Source organism: Notolepis coatsorum (genome assembly GCF_963971535.1).
Source record: "Notolepis coatsorum genome assembly, chromosome: 1".
NCBI lineage: Eukaryota > Metazoa > Chordata > Actinopteri > Aulopiformes > Paralepididae > Notolepis > Notolepis coatsorum.
In genome coordinates this window covers 146482716-146508434 of record NC_140165.1, presented here as the reverse complement: position 1 = coordinate 146508434, position 25719 = coordinate 146482716, and the positions used below count along the sequence as shown (strand labels likewise).

At 42.8% G+C, this 25719-nt stretch overlaps 1 protein-coding gene across 1 annotated transcript in view; it reads right to left on the bottom strand.

The window, feature by feature from the left end:
- The window catches only part of LOC311242551 (glycerol-3-phosphate acyltransferase 4-like), a 45634-nt gene that overhangs the window by 13353 nt on the left and 6562 nt on the right, over positions 1-25719 (bottom strand). Inside the window, exons 3-6 of the mRNA XM_084331522.1 lie at positions 17656-17725; positions 12032-12332; positions 8784-8858; positions 8559-8648 (exon numbers count right to left, since the gene is read on the bottom strand). Of these exons, the coding sequence (XP_084187648.1) occupies positions 8559-8648; positions 8784-8858; positions 12032-12332; positions 17656-17725 (536 nt within the window). The remainder of the gene's footprint in view (positions 1-8558; positions 8649-8783; positions 8859-12031; positions 12333-17655; positions 17726-25719) is intronic.

The following is a 25719-nucleotide window of genomic DNA, read 5'->3' as shown; positions in this document are numbered from 1 at the left end:
GAGACGGCACTGTAGCTCTAATAGGAACCCCGACATATCATAATTACATTGGACCAGCTCCCACTTATAATACCAGCACCTATGACTAATATTTATATTTACTTATTTAGTGGCTCAGAGGTCTAGTGTCCATCTTGTTATGGAATGCAGTGGTTTGGCTCAGGCTTTGTGTGGCAGAGAGCAGAAACAGCTACAGGCCTTTGTACTCCACCTAAGCCAACTGTGCCCAGCGTAGTGGAAATGAATGTGGACCAGATGCATGTAGAGTCAGACAGTCTGTGAATAGCCCTCAGCAGCCACATCTCTCACACACACACACACACACACACACACACACACACACACACACACACACACACATAGTGGTGAACTACACATCACACACATGGTGGACTACACATCACACACATGGTGGACTACACATCACACACACACATGGTGGACTACACATCACACACATGGTGGACTACACATCACACACACACATGGTGGACTACACATCACACACACACATGGTGGACTACACATCACACACACACACATGGTGGACTACACATCACACACACATGGTGGACTACACATCACACACACATGGTGGACTACACATCACACACACACATGGTGGACTACACATCACACACACATGGTGGACTACACATCACACACACACATGGTGGACTACACATCACACACACACATGGTGGACTACACATCACACACACACATGGTGGACTACACATCACACACACACACATGGTGGACTACACATCACACACACACATGGTGGACTACACATCACACACACATGGTGGACTACACATCACACACACACATGGTGGACTACACATCACACACACATGGTGGACTACACATCACACACACATGGTGGACTACACATCACACACACACATGGTGGACTACACATCACACACACACATGGTGGACTACACATCACACACACACATGGTGGACTACACATCACACACACATAGTGGTGGACTACACATCACACACACATGGTGGACTACACATCACACACACACACGGTGGACTACACATCACACACACACACATGGTGGACTACACATCACACACACACACACGGTGGACTACACATCACACATCACACACATGGTGGACTACACATCACACACACACATGGTGGACTACACATCACACACACACATGGTGGACTACACATCACACACACACATGGTGGACTACACATCACACACACACATGGTGGACTACACATCACACACACATGGTGGACTACACATCACACACACATGGTGGACTACACGTCTGTTTTGCAGAAAGAACCGTGTCATTGTATTAAGTCATGAATGATCCTATAGTTTATATCTTCAAAACAAATCCAAACTGGTCACACCGATCAGTTACCGACTTCTGCAGTCTGAATTGGTGCCTCTGTGGTTAAGCTCTGACTCTTTGACGTCCAGCCCTACTTGCCAGTGACTCACCAACTATGTGTGTTCTTGGTCAACAGAGTTTTCTCACAGCTCACCCCATGCCATCCTTCATACTGGACTCACAGCTCACCCCATGCCATCCTTCATACTGGACTCACAGCTCAACCCATGCCATCCTTCATACTGGACTCGCAGCTCAACCCATGCCATCCTTCATACTGGACTCACAGCTCAACCCATGCCATCCTTCATACTGGACTCGCAGCTCAACCCATGCCATCCTTCATACTGGACTCGCAGCTCACCCCATGCCATCCTTCATACTGGACTCACAGCTCAACCCATGCCATCCTTCATACTGGACTCGCAGCTCACCCCATGCCATCCTTCATACTGGACTCACAGCTCAACCCATGCCATCCTTCATACTGGACTCGCAGCTCAACCCATGCCATCCTTCATACTGGACTCGCAGCTCACCCCATGCCATCCTTCATACTAGACTCACAGCTCACCCCATGCCATCCTTCATACTGGACTCACAGCTCACCCCATGCCATCCTTCATACTGGACTCACAGCTCACCCCATGCCATCCTTCATACTGGACTCACAGCTCACCCCATGCCATCCTTCATACTGGACTCACAGCTCACCCCATGCCATCCTTCATACTGGACTCGCAGCTCAACCCATGCCATCCTTCATACTGGACTCACAGCTCCAGCGAGTACCTGCCACAAAACCAACGGCATGTAGTGGAGCCGCAGGCTGGCTGTACACTAGTGCACACAAGGCACGTGGAAGGCTATTGGTGCTAAAGTGAATGTTTATATCATCATTTTGAAATAGAATTATCACCAAATAACTTACTTTGTGCTGGGACTGTTTTCTTTCTGAATGCCAGGAGAACTGCTGCATTGGAATAATGCTTTGTGTACAGAAGCGGTCCCTGTAGCATTTCCTCATCCATATACCATAAAAGTATGCCACCTCAGTCTTCACCAAATAAAAAAAAAATAAAAAATTTAAAAGTATCCTACTCTTCAACCTCAGACATGTTGATCCAAATAGTTACTGGCTTGCTTGGCAACCAGTGGCTCTCTCACTTCGCTTATCACTCCGCTGCAGGCAGCGGTTCTCCCTGGCATTTCGAAAGAAACTAGTCCCAGCAGCACAATGTAAAGGATCCGTCAAACGTTTCATATAAACACGCAAATTGGATCCAATGGATTGTCGTATGCTTCTAGTGCACTCTGAAGTACAGCCAAACCACGGCCCCATTGCTTCATGTTAGTTTTATGGCAACTACCAGGAGCTGGAGTCCAGTATGAAGCAGCACAGAATGGAGTGAGCTGAGGGAGGACTCCATCAATCAAACCCATCATCGGCCATTCTTGCCATGAGGCAACAGTGCTAACCACTAGGACTAATCGATTATGGCAAAAATTATAATCAATTATTTTGATTGATAATGAAATCATAATTATTTAACACGATTACTCATTGTACTCATTGATTTGAGAAGATCATACGATGACGACTGAATTCGTTTTACCTTTCTTCTCGACCAAAGGCTGCCTTTATGTCATCTTCTACAAGTTACCAAAGATGTTTAAAAATAACTGGAGATACGTGGTTATCTCCTCCCTCTCAACACGAGCTGAAACTACCATTTGGGCTTTGGGTGGAGCGCACCGCTGTGAAGGAAGGGTGCACTGCATTTACAACACAAGACAAAATGAGAGGAACACAGGATGCAGCACAATAATAATCCTATCTAGATTGTTTTTTAAATGTAATTGAAATCTTATTAATAGCCCAGCCCTAGCTATACGTGGCAAATTGTGGTCCCTCACTCACACACATTTTGTGGGACATTGCACTCTTGCAAACATCGGGATGTGCCAGAGGCAGCTTCACAGCAGTGACAGTTCAGATCAGCTTAATCCTCTTCAACTTCTCCTTTATGATTTGTGTGAATCAGTAATTAAGGTGAGAATGTACTCATGTTTCCTCAACTGTACAGCATGCATACCTTTGTGCATTTCCCAGTTTCTGTTCATAACTACCTGACTAGCTTAAATTGCGTGTGAACGGACGGTAGTTTGGTTTACTTTAATAACCTTGGTTCAAGGAGGATCACATTAAATACAACACAAGATGCCATCAGAGGGGTTAATGAATGCTTTGTTTACTAACAGATGCAAGCTTGAGATGATATAGGCCCGCTAGCTTTAGCTGGCAAGTGTAACCAACAACATTTTCATTCCACAACTGACTGTGCCAACTCATAATGGTAGTTGCACCGTGAGTCTGGACGGACAGGTTTGTGCTCGTTAATAACCATGTAAAAAATGTAATTGTACCTCTACCTCATGACTAGTCAACAACTACTGCAAATGACTTAATGAAAGAAAAATCAGTAGTCATCCAAACACTAGTAGGTCATAAAAAAAGAGGATATGGAGAGGGCTTCAGCGTTCTTGGTTTTGTTTCGGTAGGTGCTCTTTGGATTAAATCCGGGGTAGGATTAGTTATAAAAAAGTTGAGATCCAAGGCAGCTCTACAAGTTTTAAAATGCCTTTATTTTATGGCTCACATTATTTAAAAATAAACCGACATGTTTCGGCCTACACAGGGCCTTCATCAGGGTGTTGATAACTGCGACCAAACAAAACTGTGACTAATAAAGAAAAAAGAAAAAACCGAACTCTCAGAAAGAAAGCCGCTGGATCGATAGACTACAGGCCACCTCACTCCCAGGTTTAAATGACTCCATAGACATGGTGTCATTTCTATAGGCGAAGTAGGTTACTTTATTATATAGTATTCTTTTTATTTTCTTGCATTACTCATGGCTCTTAGTTATTTTTGATATTTTCTCTATACTTTTTTTTCTATTCCGTTTGATTTGACTAATTTCCTTATGTTGATACAATACTTTGAGTGTGTATATATACGTATATAATGTATACATGTTTTATTTTATATATATTTAGTATTATTGTATATCCCTTCCACGTTGACATAGCCTACCATTAAGTAGATTATATTCTTTACTGACCCTTTTCTAACTATGTCATGTTAAGTATATGCTGTGCCTCCATTCATTTAACACCAGCTGTCCCCCATTGTAATTAGTCTCTCCCAGAGTTGTTTTTTCTTTTTTCTTTATTAGTCAGTTTTGTTTGGTCGCAGTTATCAACACCCTGATGAAGGCCCTGTGTAGGCCGAAACATGTCGGTTTATTTAGAAATTCTCTAAATAATGTGGGTCATAAAATAAAGGCATTTTAAAACTTGTAGAGCTGCCTTGGATCTCAACTTTCTCATAGGTATATGACATGTATATGTTCAGCCAAGCGTGGCCAGCTATACTGAGGGCCCTTTCTCACTCACCTATTCGGTTCCATTCCATTTCGTTCTAGTCCATTCCGAGATCTGATGCGAACACCCCCCCCCCCCCCCCCCTCTCCCCCCTCTAGTTTGCGTACACACTGCAGTCTTGTTTCGTTCCGGGTTCTGTTTACGGTTTGCCTTTTGAGCGTTTACGCTTGCCGTAGGTGATGATGTCACGTTCGAAAATGTAAACACAGGAAGCGTTAACATGGCGCTGGAGACTGAATGCTGATATAAAATAAATAAATAAGCAATAAATATGAAGTTATATTTGAACCTCTGTTGTCAAGCCTTGTCAATATAACCCACCCCATTTTATCACGAATGGATGGTGTTGTAGAGTTTGCTTTTGAGCGTTTCCCAGGGCTAACGCTAAGCTAACGGTTAACGCTAGTTAGCTTAGCCTAGTATAGCCTGTAGCACTTTCTTTTCAGCAAAGAACGTGCAATAAACAAAACGGATACATTCACTGTGTGTTCTGCCTGTCATTTGTTGATGAAACAAAACTAACATCAACACAAGTGACCACCAAGAGCGGATAGTTTAGTCTCAAAAAAGATCGGTGACTTTTGTTAGCTACATTGTTAGCTGCATGCTAACGTGAATGGAAGATGCCATTATAACAGTATAGCATTGTGGCTAGAAGCTAACGTTAGCTCACGCTAGTTAGCCAGCACCAAACTGATGATATCGGGAGCCATCAGTAGCTAGATAACATTAGAGACAACACTGTGTATTAAACAACGGTGAATAGATGACTGGGCCATTTGTTTAATGCTTGTTAAGATTGAAAGAGGAGCTCTGAGCTAACAGGGTCTGATAGCCTAACGTTAGCCAGCTGCTCATGCAATCGCCGAATCGGTAATGCTAGCAGAATGAATGGATGTAAACTTTATTTAACATATTGCATATGGGTAGAATACAATACGGCTCAATACAAACAATTGTTAAGGGAATGCAGACTGTTGTATTGGACTGGGGTCCTTATAACAATAATTTCATGTTTTCATCCACTTGTTTTTGGTTGAGGTATGAACTCTCAAATTGCCCATAAATATCGTTTTTGTGGGTATTCTCCAGTTGTTGCCGTGTGTGGTGTTATCTGCCCAAAATTCAAGCAAGCATGACAGTAACGACGGATTCCGAGACCACCTAATCCAACTGATCCCGTTCAGCGGGGGGTGAAACGAATCAGCGCCGTTTCGCATCGCAAAAGGGGTGAGTGAGAACACTCCCCCCCCCGTTCTCGGGAGCAGTGATTCAATCTCCAAACGTGAGTGAGAAAGGCCCCTAAGTCGCCCTTCAAGTGTTGGACTACTCATTTATCAATCATAAATAATTAAATGAATTGTGTTCAACGTTAAAAAAAATAATTCACCGGATTTGGTTGTTGTTGTTGTGATGAGGTAATTTCACACTTAACACATTAACTGCCACAGAGTTTGCCCGTCTCATACCACTCTCTGCCACTACTCTAAGCCTATGGAGATGTTTACCTTCTTTGCAGGGCTATAACTTTTTAAATTGTATTGCTAAATTGACATTACTATGGCCCATTCAACATCGATTATCTATCGTTCAGGATGTAGGAACGTTATACTTTTTCATTCATACGAAAATACCGTCTAGAATATAAATATGTTTTTATCGTTTTCTGCAGTAATTCCTAGAATGTGAGTTATAGGCATAAACGCATATATAGATTATCAACTGCCGTTTGTTGCCGATACACTATATAAAAAATTTCAACTGTACATGATCCTAAACGTTATGACTTATCATGCGCGGATGAACGGGGGGGGGGGGGGGGGGGGGGGGGGGGCGTTTATAATTCCGTGATCGTCAGTAAATGCTTTATGTAGTATGGGTGATATATTGATCAGAGCAGTTTGCATTAATAATAATTAACAAACACGCTGAAAATGACGTCAGCGTCCTCTTACCGTTCGCCGATGAGACTGGAGGAAAAAGATCCCACTTATTTGACGGCGACCTACTAGATCCATTTCCGGTTTGTATAATAATAATAAACGCCCAAATCATATCAATTATTGAGTTATGGCAGCGATCGATATACACGGATGCGTGTCTAGAGTCCCGCAACAATATGAGTGCCGGATGCATTTGCCAGATGCACGGAGATCTCCAGAGATCCATTTCCGGTTGTAACTCGCCGATCATCCACCAGGCGGCAGTATTGAAGCGTTGCAGAGTTGTGCAGGCTCCCACTGTATCAGCCGAGGCTGGGTGAGGGAATAATGAATACCATGGCGAAAAAATGAAATATGATCTCAATAACGTCGTACGCCGTGGAATGGCAGAATTAGCATGACCTTGACACACGTTGTACAACGTTATTGGCGCCAGATGTGTTAACACATTCAGCGCCGGAGCTATATGGAGACTATAGGTCTAGATGGCCACCGCTTTAATCAATGGGAGGACGGGGAGATTTGCGAGTGCTTAAAATATATCTTAAATTATGGCTATGGGTCTAATACACCCGTCGCTTATCAATGAGTTGCTTGCAGTCAACATGTACAAAACGGATTGTTTTTTCATGGGTACATTTCCGTTTTATACCGTTTTGAATACGAGTATAGTTTGTGATTTCTAGTAATTCCAGAGAAAGACGCGATAATAGCCCTTTAGTGGAATACACAAAACACGTAATTTTTCGGCTGATTTATGAATAGTTTTCAAATAAACGCTAGATTATCGATAGTATATGTGTCCTCATGCACGATATAGAAGTGGGCTGAAAAATCGCTTATCCGTGCATTTGTCGGCGCCAACAGCACGCACACACAGACACGTTGTGATCGCTGTGAAAGAAACATCTGATTAATCCAAGATTGGTAACATAAGAGTCCTTAACTCACATCTGATGTCCTGCAAAAAGATTAATCCAATTCATGATCGCCATTCCAAATATTGACCGCGTTTATTGATCCAACGTTATATATCCAAAACACATAATCCACGCTGCTCAGTGTCCCCAGTCAATGTGGTATAACGATACTGCATGCCCGAGAAGGAAAACCTGGACTGTTTTTTTTTTTTAATGCACAGTCCCAGCCAATCCAATCCAATGATGTGCAATACCATCCAGGAGACGATAGGCAGCGGTATTTGCCCTTTTGCGAGCTCAGACCCATTCCCAACGATAACATCAGGTTAACTTTTTACCAAAATCGCTCCTAATCACTCATTTCTGAACGGATTTTTATGAAATTTGGACTACACAAGACTTTAGGCTATGGACCCAGGGTGTTTTTTTCAGCCATACAATTTTTTTTGGACATACTTCTGGCCTACTAACTACTATAGAAAAACGTGAGTAACAAGTTTTTCTACAACTCATGTTCAGACCTATGTTACTCCATTTCATTAGCACTAAGAGTGAATTATCTTTATTGTATCAGAATGAAACTTCAGAATCTTTCAAAAGAGACCAGGCTCATGCATGTGCTATAAGTATAAAGTATAGTATTTTGGTTTGCAAAAAAAGTATGCAGTCCTCAAGTTCAAGTAAAGAAATGGCCACTTTTAGCCGGTTACATCCACACTGCCCTCACTGCTGATGCACTTCAATGCCTCCTTCGGAGGCATATCGTTAATTTCTGATGACACACACAAAAAGGAACACAGGAGATACGACTTTGCCCTCTTGCGCATACGAACGCGTATTTAAAAGCCAAGTACAATGAGACCATTAGTCTTACCTGTCATGATAGGTGATGATGGCAGTCAGAGCTCTGACACATATTCTGTAACACATCAGGTGAACCTTCTGACTGAGGAAGTTCTTCGCACTAAAAAAGGCAGGAGAACAACACCAGTAGTTATTTTCTACAGCAGCACTGGGCCTCTAGGAATAATAACATCCAGTTCACTGAGCCAAGAAAGATACGATAGTATAGGATTAAAATGTTGTGAGTAAGTCTTACCTGCCATTGGGCAGCAGGCCAATAATAGAAGTGAGGACCACTAGAAGCCCCACCCCGGTGAAGGCCAGAGTCACCCTGTCAGAGTGAAGACACAGGTAACGTACACTGCTGCGCAAGGCCATCTCACACCGCTTTTATGTAAATACTGGTGGGAACTGACCATAATCATACGGCGGCCATTTTACTCTTATGTCATGCTCAGGTTGGGAATGGCTGCTGTGTGAATTTGGACAATACATGATGTCAACTGAATACCCATCAGCATTTAAAGAAAAGTTTCAAGTTCAAGTTTGTTTATTATTTGTCACAACAAAATACTAAATACTTTGTTGAAACACTCGTTTCTGTATGAGCCCCCGAGTGTGCTTCATACAATACAAATAAAGTAAGTAAAAAATAAAGTCATTAAGAAGTAAGTAAAGTCAATATACATATACAATACAGAGTAAAATGAGTAACAGTGAGGTACAATGAAGAGGTACAAAACTTAAGGTAGGGTGCAAATGAGGTATGAATGTAGTGAAAATCTCATTAATAATAGATAAATATAAAGTGTGTTAAAGTGAGTGGTAAGGTGAGTGTTTGTTTAAAGTGAGTGTGTACATGTGGATGTGTGTGCAGTGTGTGTAGATGATGGGTTGTTACATAGTGGCATTGTCATTGAGCATCCTGATGGCCTGGGGATAGAAGCTCCTTCTGAGTCTCTGTACTGGCCATGAGACTCCGGTAGCGCTTGCCTGACCACAGCAGTTCAGAGAGGCAGTTGTTTGTGTGACTAGAGTCTTTGATTATTCTATTAGCCTTGGCCGTGCAACGCTTGTTATAAACATCCTGGAGACATCCTACAAAATTCACCATGTGTATAATGCCCATCCTTGCTCAGATTTTACTACCAGCTTTCACTGAGAAGAGTAGCCAGAGATGAGGCCGCGTGTAGCTTTATGCCAAGCAAGCAGTGCAAAAATTTACCGTAGTGGCATGCAGTAATGCGCCTTTCATTTTCGCGGAAATAGGCTGTCTATTGCCATTCTCTTTGACAAACTCTAACCTTAACCAGCTCCTTAACAGCGCCTAAACTTAACCGTTCTAACCTTAACCAACTCCGAAACAATGCCTAACCTTAACCTTAACCTTAACCATGCCTAACCTTAACCATAGAAATTATATTGCCATTCTCTTTGACAAACTCTAACCTTAACCATCTCCTTAACAGCGCCTAAACTTAACCGTTCTAACCTTAACCAACTCCGAAACAATGCCTAACCTTAATCGGCGAAAGAATACACGTTAAAAAAAAAATCACGTTAAAAAATATTTTCGATGGGATTCGAACTCGCCAGCAAACAAGCCATAGGATCCACAGCCATGTGTCCTTGCCAATTGAGCTATTTGTTGGATACTGAATAAGGGGCGGTGACTTATATATATTGAGCTCCGCTCGTGTCGCATGCGCGGGCACCTCGCGCGAGCACGCCGGCGCACGCACGCACCTGAGCGAGCACGCCGCCGCCGGTGCACGCACGGTAGCATTTGTCTGAAAAGAAGGGCGCTTTACCGCACTAGCGTGCGGTGACGAATGCGGAAGCATTTTTGCACTGCTTGCTTGGCATTAACGTACAGGCGATGAGGCCATGTCTCAAAATCAGGGAAGAGGCAATCCTCTCATTAATCTAAGTGTCGGGTTAGCCTCTACTCTCTACTTTCCCCGTTAGCAGACACCCACACCTGTGCAAAAGGCACACAAGGCGGTTGTTAAGCCACCTGGCAGGGAGACTTGAAACTGGCTGAATCAATGGGGCAAGGTCTGAGGAGTTGCAGGATTAGTGTGTAAAGGATTAGATCCAAACAGATTAGAAGGGCCAAGGGTCTCAGTCTGGAGGTCAGACAAGCCAATACTATACTGGGCAAGTGTTAAGTGAGCAAATCTGGAAGCCAGACATGAGACTACAATATTACATGTCCCATTATCCGGTTGCTTGGTTATGTCTTCACACTGGTGACTGGGCTTGGGCCAGCCAGACTGTGTTAGTGCTGGGTCACGGCACTCCAGTTAACCCTTACCTCCAGGCAGGAGCCTCTCTCCACACTGATGCCTTGTCCCTACCCCAGTGATTAATTTAAAACTTGCATTTGAAAATAGTTCCATATTTTCAGCTTTTTACAACCTCATGCTATGCGTGTGTGATAGAATTCCACCCATATCCATTTACTATGCCTGTATTCCTCGTGGGCACAGGCCAGGTGTAGGTGTATGAAATTATGTTACCTGAATGATCTCAAATGTGGCTTAAAACAAGCGTGCCAGGACTTGTGCTGTGATTTGATCGTTTCACAATGCACCAGGTTACATTTTTAGCTGCAACCAGCAGCTCTATAGCTCGCTCTGTTGGTTGATTGATTGATTGATTGAGTAGTTGGTCGACAAAAGTGTGCCCACCCTCTAGCAGCCACGGTTTTCACCCTAGGAGGCTGAAATTTGGCATGGTTGTGTGTGTGTGTGTGGTGTGCGCATGCATGCACGTATGTGGTTGCAGCTGTCGCAGATTTGCGCTTGTTTTAAATATGCCTAGATATCCCATAGATCAAAATTTCGAATTGAATACATTCGGGATACGATTATTTAAGTATTAATTTCAGAATTACAAGTCTGCTACTTGTGTCTTGCAGCCATGCATTAGAGATAAATCTTGTCAATATGGCCAAATAATGAGAAGCGTTTTCAGAATGGAACACAGAAAACCTAAATTGTCCAGGTAGTAGACTACAGCAATAACACGTAATTCATGAAAACAGCTGTTGTCAATCTACAAACTGCTCTAACATTGAGGGCTACTGGCAGCACTATGCAAGCGTGCCGTACATCTATGAACTTTGCAGAGGAATTGCTATCCGACCATGCATATCAAATCCATTAGCAGGTCGATGACCAGCTTGCTTTTGGCTTCATTCCATCAATTACAGCGGCCTTGTAATATTTTGAGAGGCTACAGACTCCTACCTGCCGTTAGATGTGGAGGGTTTTAAACATTGTCACCATAAAAAATAGGGAAACAAGTCCAGGCTGGAGAAACCTGGAGTGCGTGCCTGGACTTGTTTCCCTATTTTTTATGTATAGTATCAGAGGTTACAGCACCCAGTGTCAAGTCAAGTGAGGGGAGCGCGTTCTACTACTTTTTTCAAACATTTTCACCACTCAGAAGCCGTCTGGTAATCTAACACGCACTGTGGTGTGGAGGTAGCATAGGTACCTGAGAGGCAGCAGGAAGCCGTAGCGGATAACCACCCCCAGGCCCCACAAGACGGTCAGCCTCAGGCTGATGTGCTGAAAGTTGTAGTTGCTGCGGGTCAACAGGTTCCAGGACTTCAGCTCCTCGGCAGAGAAGCGCTTGGTCACCTCGTCGTCCATGATGCTCTCGACTCCCCGCCGGGCGAAATAGAATATGTCGGACATCTCAAACTCAGAGGCAGAGTCCAGGTCTCTGTTGCTGCCACTGCGGCGGATCTCCTTGATCTCCTCCTCCAAGGAGGTCGGCTCCTTGGCAACGATGGCTAAGAGAGAGGATACGTAGACAGCAATGCCCCCCTTTACTAACAAAATACATCCACTGAGCATACATACTAAAGCAAGGAACACACCCTCATACCAGGGCTCTACGCTAACCTTTTCCCCCAAGGAGCACACAAAGAAATTGAGGAGCGCAGTGAAACATTTTGAACTAACAGCTTTTATTAACAAACTATCTATTACATGCATATTATACTGTGCGTGTGTGTGCGTGCATACTAAGGGACAAACATCTGTGCAATAGCACCACCAAAATCACACATTAGTCCATGCCTACTAGACAAAGGATATAGGTTGTCCAGCTGCTTCTGTATGTTGTAGTGTTGTCACGATACCAACATTTTGGATAGGAAAGGTAATGGAATATATTAGATGACAGACATGAAAAGTTCTTTATACAATTCTTTATAATTTAAATTAATATTTTGACACTGTTGAAACGTAAATAATCAAATGATTCTGTTACAGCTGCTGAGCTATAGCTAATGTCCATCAATATCTTCCCTTTGAATGAAATAGGATCAGGAATCAGGAGAGAGGGGGTGCAAAGCTCGCAGAGTTTTCTTTACACATAGAAACAGCGTGACGAGTAGGGCTGACCTTCGAATTTATTTTTGGCATTCGAAGCTTCAGGGCCGAGATTCGATTTGAATTAGAAGCTTCGAGATTAAAAAAATTATAATAATACATTATATAATTAAAACGAAAATTGAAGTAATTTTTTTTTTATGTTGTGGGACTTGTACAGCACTTTGTTCAACTTTGCTGTAAAGTTTAAACCTTTTTAAAGGTTTAATTACCAATAACGGCATTCGTTATTGCAACATCATACGATGACCGGGTGGATGGCTATGAGAACAAGGCCCGATCAGATTGAAATGTACGTCAAATCGCGCTTACCTGTGGCCGGTTGGATTCCAAAAAGAATTTCCCAGTTATTGATCGCCATCTGGTAGATCGATATGTCCATTGGCAGATGCTATATTCCTTTACTGCATACTGAATTCGGCGTCGCAAAAAGTATTTCAGGCGATCGGGTAAAGCCCTCTCTTCAGGCTAACAGAAAAGCTAACCCGGAGTGAAAAAAAAGTGACACCCGGTCTGCAACACGGGAAACTGCATTATCGAGACAGCGCCAATACCATGATCTGGCCGGTACTGCACTTTCGGAGTCCCGATATGCCGTTTCCAGCCAACATACAGCTCCGTGACATTGAGTAGGACAAATGGAATAAAAGCGAAACAGAGTAGTAACACGTATATATATACATGGTTAGCCATTTAAGGATGGCGCCATACCTGTCAACAGTCCCGTTTTTCCCGGGATTGTATGGTATTTCAACATTCTTCACGCCCTCCTCACGGTTCACGGAATTGGCACGTTTTTTTAACTTATAAATTTTTACAAAATGGCTGCAATTCCCCTCCGTGACGACAGGTGGCAGCAGTGTAGATTAGAACGTTATCACAGGAAGTCAGACCGGAAGACGGTGCAACCCGAAGAAGAACAGCGACCGGATAAAGGAGGGGTTTAGCGCAAATAGAGGCTATGAAAAATGCCCGTGTTATGCCTGCGTTCGTGACGAGAAACACATTAGAGGCTGATTTGGTCACCAAAGCTGAAGTTAAAATGGCCATGATTTGTGCAAAATCCAACGTGGCCTCCAGTTTCTGCGACGAGTACAACCGGAGCGTAGCAGATATGTACCCCGACTCTGCCATTGCTCAGAAGTACTCGACTGGGAAAACGAAAGTCACCCAACTCATCAAAGGTAAGATGATGAATGAAAAACTTTATTTAACAGATAATTGTATTAACAGATTGCAGAATGGGTACAATACAGTACGGCTCAATACACACAATTGTTAACACTTTGAGTGCCACTCACGAGATTTCTCTGTTTTTTTTTATAGGTGGTTGCATGCCACTCACGAGATTTCTCTGAATTATTATTATTATTATTTTTTTGCGATCTGAAAAATTATTGCATCACCCGAGCCTACCCGAGTATAGCCGAGGGGCGCCGGCGATCACTGTGGAAAAAAGCGCCCCCTGTCGTCTCCCAGATGACATAAGTGATTTTGGAATGGACTCAATGAAAATGAATGGGGAAGAAAATCCGGTACTCCACATTTTCCAGTTCACTGATCCAGCCGGGGTTACTAGAGTTCATTCTGGAGCCTCAGATCCCCGCGGATCATGGAGTTCTACTGTATCGCGTTGGATCCATACACGTATCGATTTTTTCGAATGGTGATCAGGAATTGGAATATACCAGTTGGATACCATCTGATGTCAGGTAAGGACTCTATGTTATCAGTGGTAGGATAATCAGAGTAAGTTTGATGAAGTTATAAGCTGTTTTGTGAAATGTCTTCTTTCGGTTTCACTGTAAAAGTCCGTGAGGAAATCAACGGAGCGATTATCAGTGCACGGCCGTAATGTGCGTGCGTGCACGTATAATATTGATCATCTAGCGTTTATTTGAAAACGATTCATAAAAAGGCAGACGAATATCAACGTTGTGGAATATTCCACTAAAAGACGATTTTCATAGAATGCTCCAGAATGAGCTGTTTTTTATATCAAAACGGGGGCTTTTCTAACTGCTCTGAAACGGCAACGACGCGATAAAAAAACAATCTGCCTTCACAGCACTGACTGGAAAATAGTCTTTGATAATGCGATGGGCAGATTAGACACATAGCCATAATTTAAAACATAGATTAGGCGATATTAACGTTAACATTGGCGCCGATGGTGGCATTCAAGCGGTAAAACGGAAAACCAGGCGTGGCGCTGAAAGTAGGGATGCTCGATATTGGCTTTTTTACCGATACCGATATTCCGATATTGTCCAACTCTTAATTTCCGATACCGATATCAACCGATATCAACCGATACCGATATATGCAGGGTTTCCCCGTCCAAAAAACTGAATAATTTCAGGTAACTAATAATTTCACTGGATATATATATAACAAATATTGTTATTGTTTTTTATTTTTTTTAAACCGATACCGATATTTTTCGATGTCACATTTTACTGCCGATATCGGCCGATAATATCGGTCGGCCGATAATATCGGACATCCCTAGCTGAAAGTGTTAAGGGGATGCAGACCAGAGAAAGACTTTCGTCTTGTTTACATCAGGGTCCCCTCCCCCATTTTGTAGCTTTCATTGCTAGCCACAGACTAGCTAGCAGCTAACGTTACTAATGAATAGACAATATACTAGCCTAGGTTTACCCTGCGTTCTGTTAAATGGCTGCTGTGAAAAGGATCTATAAATAACAGTTTTTTGCTAATATAAAGGACAATCAAATCTAAGCCTTTGGCTGATTTCAACACAGCCTTTCAGGTGGGTGTCATGACTTGTCATAATGTAAGAGATTACCATATAAATATCATATTATGATGATGCTTATCATTTCACTGTTGTCTGTCTACAGTCGGAGGGAGTCCAGATTCACAGACTCGAACGCGATATGCATCGGCTGATCAGGCGGTTCTTGGGCTACCTCATACCAGCCAGCGCCATCATGGATGTGCCTCTCAAAGAGGTGAACTATGGAGAAGGACATCAGCTGGCAGATGAAGCTCTCTTCATTGGAGAACAGACACACGCATTCATCCAACAGGCAGAACTCCCTGTCTCAACCAGGAAGAAAATCTTTATTATTATTGTAGTTATGATCTCAACTTGAGAAGTCTGTTGTGTGCCTGAAATGACACTAATGAATATTATTGTTTTACTCTGTTTTAGAACTGTAAGAGCCTTCTAGGAAGCAGTTCTACGAAAGATGTTCGCCTGCTTTCCAATCGACTCCAAAAGGACCCGACAGTGCTAGACCCTGCATCGGGGCTTGCCACAACTCCAATGACGGGTATAGAAACAGTTGAAGATACCTGAAGATAGCCCTTTTTAAAGACGGGTAGATCTAGATATTAGCAACAGTTTCCAGTTGAAGACTGATAGAATACGTTTCCAGTTAGAATAGAATTATAATTTCCAGTTGAAGACGGAAAAAACAAGTGGCAAGATACTTTGGCTGTTGGGAAGTATTGTATTGTATAATGTATTGTATGGTTTCGTTTTACAGTGACAAGGCTAGGAGCCCTGTTCTCTCAGTTGAGTTTCAATCTGGATGGGCTGAAAGAGGAACTCATCGACTACCAAGTGACCAACAGCAAGGAGCTCCCCCAAGAAGACAGAATCGACAGATTTTGGGGCCTTCTAGGCAGGACTTGAGGTTCAGTGAGCTGGCGAGACTTATGAAGGCTCTGTTATGCATTCCACACAGCAATGCCAGCTCTGAAAGGGTATTCAGGTGAAGAAGATTGTCACAGAAAACAGAATGGCATTGGACAACAGTACTGTTTGTGCTTTACTGTCATGCAAGATCAATCACACTGGTCCAGCTCACAAATACACTCCTTTATGAAACATGTAACTGTTTTACCTGATGCTATTGCTGATCTGATTATGCTCCTTGCTCGCCACTGCACAAATGGCCTTCTGTATTTATATTTGAATTGTATGTTTTTTGTTTAATGCCCTGTTTTATGTTGAAACTTGTTGTGTGCCGTGTTGGTCAGGACTCCCTGGAAGAAGAGATCTTGTATCTCAATGGGACATTCCTGGATAAATAAAGGATACAAAAAAAAAAAAAAAACAGGTTGACCAGCAGATGGCAGCGACGAGGCAGCTCCATTGGGAGGGGGCGGGGCCGGGTGGGAGGGGGCGGGGCCGAGGGCGAAGGGGCGGAGCTAAAATGTACACATTTTTTAACCTGCCAATGTTGACAGCTATGGATGGCACCCAATAACGTATATATACACGGTTGGCCACGAAACGGTTAACAAAGAGAGGCAGAGTTGATTTTGTAAAAAGAATTCAAAAAAAAATTGAATTAATTTTTTAATATATTGGAATTTTATTTTCCCATTCGAATCCCATGCCCATCGAACGAAGCTTCGAAGTATTTAAGACAGCCCTAGTGACGAGAGAGGTTTTTACCGCGACAAGGATGCAACACATTTTAGAGCATTGGACGCTTTGCGTGCAGAGTTTTCCTTACACATAAAAACAGCGTGACTCGTGAGAGAAGTTGTCACAGAGCTGTCAAACGCAGGGCTGAATAGCTAGATGTCATGGCTTCTAAAATTGAAGGTCCATGCTGCTGTGTATATTATGAAATGACAATTGCGCTTTGACACGCCCACTACGCAAAACCATTACACTCACTGTGCTCCTAAATTAAATGCTCACACTGTAGAGCCCTGCCTCATACCACTACTTACCAGTTGAGTAGTGTTTGTACAAGAGTTGATTGTTTTCCTTGGCTCCTCGCTCTATCCTAAGTGTGGCCCACTAGAAAGGGAACAGAAAAAGAAACACAGCAGTTTAACCAATGATGAATCAAGATTAGGGGTCAGAGATGCACTGATCCAACCTTTTTAGTCACCATACCGATATCTGTCGATACAGAATATCAATTGGATCCATTACTTTTAATCCAATCCACTTTATTTATAGAGCACATTTAAAAACAACAACGTTGACCAAAGTGCTGTACAAGTCAAACAACTAAATATCGCAGAGATCAAAAGCACACCGTAAAGCATATACAGTATGTCACATAAAAAGGCAAGTCTCTCAAGCTGTGTCAAAAACCAAAGAAAATAAATGTGTTTCGAGTTGTGATTTAAACACCTGCAGAGTGGGGGCCTACCTAACATGCAGAGGCAGCTCGTTCCAGAGCTTTGGGGCTGCCACTGAGAAAGCCCCCCTAAGCTTCAGCCTGGACTTAGGAACTGCCAGGAGGAGCTGATCAGAGGACCCGAGGGACCTTGAAGGAATATAAAGTTCCAGCATGTCTGAGAGGTAGCACGGTGGCAAGCCGTTCAGGCACTTAAAAGCAAACAGCAGCTAAATCTTAAAATCGTACAGGAAGCCAGTGGAGGGAAGCCAGTACGGGCCAGGGGACTGTCATTTTGGGGTCATTGGAGAGAAATTACCACCCATCAACTTCCCACCCGCCAATTGAGTTAGTATGACGGCCGGCCCAAGCCGGAGGCACCGCTAACAGCCGGATTCGATACCAGTGTCTCTGCGGTGGTAGACAGCCGCTTAGTCCGCTGCGCTACCCGGCCGCCCAAGGAGACACATTCTGTAAGGGCGGGGTCAAAATCGCAAGATCTCAATAATTCTGGAGAGGAAATTAGTCAAGAGATGTCAGCAAGAAGGCCCGGACATCTGCCAAGATGATTGTTGCCGATCTGGCCTCTTCTGGAGTTGATGTTAAGCAACACAGTTGTGAGGGCTCTTCAACGTGGTGGGCTTCAGGGCCATTGTCCCAGAAGAACCCTTTACTGAAAGAGCGGCACATCAGAACCGGACTGAGGTTTGGCCATGATCATTTGAAAGGTAAAGATGAGTTTTTGGAAGTGGGTGCTTTGGTCTGATGAGACTAAACTGGAATTGTTTGGGCACATGGATGTTGCTTATGTTTGGTGAAGAAAGGGAGAGGCCTTCCACCCTAAGAGGACAGTTCCCACAGTTAAACATGGTGGTGGAGCATCAAGCTGTGGGGCTGTTTTGCCGCCTCAGGCACAGGGAGCCTTTTTCGGGTGCATGGCATCATGAAAAAAGAAAATTATGTTGACATTTTGAGGGATAATATGAAGAAGTCTAAGGTTAGGTCGTCGCTGGAAACTACTCTAAGGGGTTGTCATCAGTTGTGGCTCAGAAAGGGTACACTAGTATGGCCAGGGGACTAGTAATTGTTAGTCATTTTTGACGTTTCTTGTTTTAACTCATGTATCGATAAAATATCCTAATCTAGTGGACATTTTAGTGGACATTTTGTCTTTATTATTTTGGAAACAAATACACTATAAACACACTTGTTGTTAATGGTATTTTCCATGGCGAAATCAAGGGTTGTTTGATTTTACAAGGGGGGGGCTCAACTGTAGGTAGCACTGGATAGTTTACCTTGTCTTTGGGTAGAGATGTTTTGACAGTGGAACGCAAATGGAACATCGTCCAACTCTCTGCATAGGAGAATGCACTAGGAGAAGTGTCGTGTCATGAAGCTACACCTCACTGCAGCCTGCAGCTGTCTGGCCTGCTGGCACTGTTGTTGTTATTAGCAGGTAGCCAGCTGCAATGTACCCCCGTAGAAAACTCGAAGAAATGTGAATGAAATCTTCTAAATCTAAAGGTCTAGTGCGGGATGAGATATATGTACCAGAGTTGTCCTAACGTGACACCATGTCCACAAGGCTGACTCAAACTATAAAAAGCATCCATTTGTGTAGCAAGTGAGGACAACAGACCTAGCTAATCAAATTAGCCTAGCAAGTTCATGGAGATGTGCCAGATGCAGCGTGAGAATTATTATAATTTATTTGTACATCAGTCACCCCCCCCCCCCCCCCCAACTAACAGACTATGAAAAAGTTAACTTCCTGCTTAACACCTTAACACATCCGTAGCATTTGTGCACACGTCACACACACAAACACAAACGGCCCAGGTCGAGTTAGCAGGAGGGAAAGGACACAGTGTTCCTTTTTCCTCAGCAACAACAGGCAGAACACAAGAGACAAAGTGGGAGGGGAGCTGCTGTTCAGAACCTCAGTCTAGCTCACATAGTTCAGTTCACAACACGTGATGTGACATCCTCGGGCGCGACGCAAAAAACACAAGTTGATTTCTTGAACTGATTTTAATGAAGCATCCAAAACTTCATCCAAACCGTAAAATCTGTATGAGTACAAATGCATACAAAAGATACCATTACTATCAAGTCCATTAACAATGGTTGGAAAGTCACTATACATACACCACAATTGTCATCTCCATCAATCAATACCTTATTGGCTGCGTGCCAGTACATGAGAACATCGATGCTTTACTGTAGTGTGTCTTCCGTCAGTTTCTTGGAAGATTGTCTTGATACGTTGGCTTGATGGCTTGTTCTTTAGTTATTAGAACAGCAGGTAATTTCATTACCACTCAAGTTCATGGTTCCAACATAAGAGAGAAGGCGGAAACACGTCACCGGATACCAGGGGTGTCAACTCTCGTGAGATGTGGTAATTGCACAAATAAAATAGAAAAAACAGTGCGCCACTAATATGTATCTTATATAAAAACAAATAAGAAATACATTAAAAAGCAATTGTGTATCATTACTATTATACAAAATAAGCATATTAATTGTAAACATAAATAACTATATTAACCAACTGTTAACCATAGCTGCAGTTACACGTGAGCTTTACCATTCTCAGAGTCACACATACATTAACCATCCATGCTGAATCAAATCACAAAGAGTCAACTAACTCAGCTGATGGGTAGCCATTAGAGCTTAGCCTTCTTAGTCGATTAATCAGTCACATGATAAGCCCATCTCTGCTCTTAAACACAATTTTACACATCTGTCAATTAAATCAACAAATCAATTAGTAAACAAAGTCCTAAGACTATTACAATTTCTTCAGTTGGGGACAACTCTGGTTGTAATCAGTACATAATACTGTACGCTCCAACACAGCACGGCAGTGCATTTGCCCCCAAGCAAATTCATAGTATTAATTTCTCACGCCATACAACATGGCGCTGTGCCACAGGTAATTGGCCACATTTGTCATTTAATGACAAGCACCTGCTATTTGATTACCTGTTGTTTGCGACCAAGAGGCCTGCGATCGAATACTATGAGTAACCGCTGCAATTAGCCCAAGGCATTACCTTCAAAATGTCAAGAATGTTGGGTAATAAAGCACATCTTTAAAGGCCCAGGCTGCGTGGTCTGGACATTCTGACAAGACAGGACTGGACCTGATTAGACTTACTGCTGGTTTCTTTCCACAACTCTTCATGAAGCGAAATGACAAACCTGCCAAGCATTTGCTTTTGCAGCTGAGTCTTAATACTTGTCATGACATGTGGTTCTACTGGTTGTGATTCATCATGACATCTGCATTATTGACACTAATGACTGTTTTGGTTCAGTGGAGGAAGGAGTAGAGCACTAGTGCCACTCAGTCGTATCAGTGACTTGGACCAAGTTTAAGTGGGACCGGGCCAGCACATAGCTTAGGTGTGGAACATTAGGGCTCTTACATCATAATTTCCTGGGACAATTTTAGCATGCACATCCACTCTGGTGATCAGGTGCAGGACAAACAGAATAAAAAACAACAGAGTACGCTCAGCATTAAACTTGTTCCCACTATATTTATTGAGATCAACGTTTCGATCAAAATTATGTTCATCAGGATCCTGAACTCAATTAATATAGTGGGAGCAAGTTTAACAGTGTGTTCTAGTTCTATCATTTTATTTTACTCTTTTACATTTACATAATAATCCCCTCCCAAAAAAGAGATCACTCAACATATACCTTAATCCTAAACAGAGCTGGAAATCGTGAGGTTTTGTTCAAATTATGATGTGCTCTACTGTCCGTACTTCAAATACAGGTTTAAGTACCTACCAAGTTCCAACTGGACAAATGTCAGGTAGATGTTTTGTAAAACTTTGCTCTGGCAAGGTCCAGCTCATACTAATGCATTAGCACATATGAGCAGCTCGCCTTTTGTATCCTCGTGTACAGTGTTGGAGAATTGGCAGTGGTAGCTACTCACAGAAGCAACAAATGCTTTAGCTACCAAGTCTATAAGGGTAAAACATTTAGGTGTGTAGGTTACAGGACTCCACATAACTGTTGACCGTCGGTCTCAAATTCTTTAGGTCCGGTTAATTATTTGCCATTCAGAAACAATATTGCCAATTGTATATATACATTTGTTGTTTACATATGTAAAATGTATGAATCATTAGTCATGAATTTAAGAGATCAAGCGTATTCATACACCGCGCCTGTAACACTTTAAAAAAAGGTACACACAATGATGGATCCAGTCATCATACGATCACAACACCAGAGGGAGTTCCACAAACCACGTTCAACCCAGATTCGGCTCAAACTAGGGACTAAACACGTTTCGCAACTATGCCACAATAATGTGGAAGGCCCTACCCACAGCTGTAAAGGAATGTGAATACCTAGCATCCTTCAAAACTGCTCTCAAAGAGCACCTACACGGGCGCCCCAGTGGCGAACCACATAACTTGCTGAGTCGCGGCACGGCCGACCCGGGTTCGATTACCGGACCCGTCGTTATTTGCCGAATGTCTTCCCCCCACTGTCTCCCGTTCCTCCTCTCTCTCTTTCTACTGGACTGCCCAGTAGTAAAAAGCGATAAACGCTAAAAAAAAAAAATCTAAAAAGAAATTCATAAAAAGGAGCACCTACGGGTGGCTGCAATTAGAAACTGGCCCGGTAAATGCCAAAATTCTTTGTGTAGATGTCTAGATTGGCCTGTGCCCAAGGCCTCCCATCATGCCCATGTCAAAGCCCTATCCAGACCAATGGGTATCACTACATTTGAGTCACGAGTCCAATCAGAACCGCCCACTCCACTTTCTCCCTTGGACTCTTTGTAGCTTCGCATTGTGAATCAGTGAGTTAGCTTATAGTCTTGTGTGCGGAACTATACTAATAATAAGTCATTTAGGTCACTTAACTTAAGTCTTTGGGGCACAAGTTCAAGTAAAGTTTCAAGTATTTGATCATCATGAGTCTGACTCATGTCTGTTTTTGGAATAATTAAGTGTTGAATCTTCATTCTTCAGTGCATCACGTTAGAAATAACCACTGTGCATTTGTGCAACATGGTTTTTAAAGGTTCTTCTGTAGCTGCCTAACCAAACCACTTGCTTTGATATGAAGGCTACATACAATTTACCTTCCCCAATAGGACTGGTCCTGTCCACCCAAACAACATGATTACTCCTAAATCATCAATGAACACCCTATTTACAAATTTGATAGCAATAATGTGGGAGCAGCACATCGTTTTATGAAGTAGGGTGCATGGCGGGAGACCTGTGCGTCACGTGTAAAGGAGCAGACTGTTTATTCACCCATAAAGAAATGGGCGAATCCCTCAATGGTTCCTGAATATGCTATATAACAGGTGCCTACTGACTTTGAGTGAAAGACAAGCTAAATGACACAGATGACAATCTATTTAATAAATTCACCATCTGGCATTGCGCTATAAAACACATAGCAAACAATGTGAATTAGAGAATAAATATGCTATTTTATCTCAAAAGCCAGTCAAGCTCTGTGCGATGAGGATTCTATTAAAATATTGTAATCAATCCATTCAGTGTCAAATAACCGTGATATCAATATTGACCAAAATAGTCGTAATTAACAAACTGATGAGGAAGGCTAGCTCTGTGGTGGGAGTCGAGCTGGTCAAACTAGAGGTGGTGGTGGAGAGAGAGGTGGATGAGAAGGAAGCTGGCCGCTATCCTGGAGAATCCCTCCCACGCCCTCTATGAAGAACTAGTCAAGATGAGAAGCACGACTCGTACACCCTGAAATTCCTGTATCAATACACTCTTAATTTTAAGGTAAAAAAAACTTTTAGTAGCATCACTTATACAATGTCACTTTGACTACTCTTGTTCCGCATGGTATAGTGGCCTTTCACAAAAGCTTAAAAAGGAACATGCCAACTTTTTGGGAAATGAGCTTATTTGCCATCTACCCTGGATTTAGACAAGCAGATACATACCCTTTTCATCTCTGTGCATGCATTAGGCTTAGGGAACAGCCGCATTGTTAGCCTAGCTTAGTGTCATTCACTGGAAGTAGGTGTGCCAGTGTAGCCTAGTTCCCAACAGTCATGAAATACACTCGAAATACAACTCCAACACTTTCCTGTAAACATGTTGTGACCTGTAGGCTGTGTATTTACCACATGGAGAAAAAAAAATTACATTTTCGTTTTCTAAGGAGATATATACTCTGAACAATTTTTTGCCGAACCAGTACTACCTGGGCGCAATGATTTCCTCACCACAAAAGTCCTGTTGTTTTTCGGAGAAAAAAATCCCCAAAAGTTGGCGTGTTCCTTTAACACTTTCAGTGCCCAGCAGGGGGCGCACATTTAGTGCTTGAATGCCCACCATCCACTTCAATGTTAGCATTAATATCGCCTAATCTATGTTTTAAATTATGGCTATGAGTCTAATCTGCCCGTCGCGTCGCTTATCAATGACTCATTTTCCAGTCAACATTGTCGAAGCGGATTCTTTTTTTATCGGTTCATTTCCGTTTTATAGCATTTTGAAAAGCCCTCGTTTTCAAGGGGAAAAAAATAATCCGTGATAAACGCCCTGTACTGTAATATTCTAGAACGTTGTCATTTTTCGGCCTATTTATGAATCGTTTTCAAATAAACGCTAGATTATCGATAGTATATGAGTACGTATGCACGCTGGTGCCGCGAGCTGAAAATCGATTCTCTTAGTTCCTGATCGCTCGCACAGTCAAACAGCCATATCACACATAGGATAATCAGACCTGTTTTCACCGAGATATAAGCTTTTCCCCTAAGACTGGTAAAATAGATTCCTTACCTGAGATCAGATGGTATCCAAATGGATTATTCCAATTCCTGATCGCCATTCCAAAAATCGATCATTTTATTGATCCAACGCCACATACTGTAAAACACATATTACACGCTGTGCTGAGGCTCCACAATGACTGGGATCATCTCCGGTTACATGCGTGAGAAGTAAAATGTGGATTACGGTCCGGAGGTTTTTTTTCTCATCCATTTTTTATTGAGTCCATTCCAAAAGGGTGCATTACCATCTGGGAGACGATAGGGGGCGCTTTTTTCACATCTGAGCTCCTGGTGGAGCTGGTTTCCCAACGGTAGACTCGGTTGATGAAATATGAATTCAGATCGCTAATAAAAACTATTTCACGCCAATTGTCGTGATGGGCATTCACAGGGGGCGGGCTGCTAACACGTGTTATGTCGTGGTGGGCATTCAAAGTGTTAAGAACAAATGACAGGTTGCACAGAACGTCATTAGATACATGCTAAATGCTCCTCCCAGGACTCATATCGGTCCCACAGAAAGGAAAAAAGTAGGGTTATTAACAGTCGAGGATAGAGTCAAACAATTCAAACTAAACCACATGTATGATTGATTTAATGGTAGAGCCCCAGAGTAGATGTCCTCAAATGTAGATATGGTAAGGGCGGCTACGTGGTGCAGTGGGCAAGGCGCTCACCACAAATACTGGAGACGCTGGGTTCGCCTGTTCGAGCCCAGCGCTCCACATTGCTTTCAGTTTAGCTGGTCGTCCGTACTAATACACATTGGCAGTATTAGGGGGTGGGAAACTGATGGGTGGGGATCGGGCGTTGTGGACAGCGACTCCTACAGGTCGGTTGGTGCGCCTGCGCAGT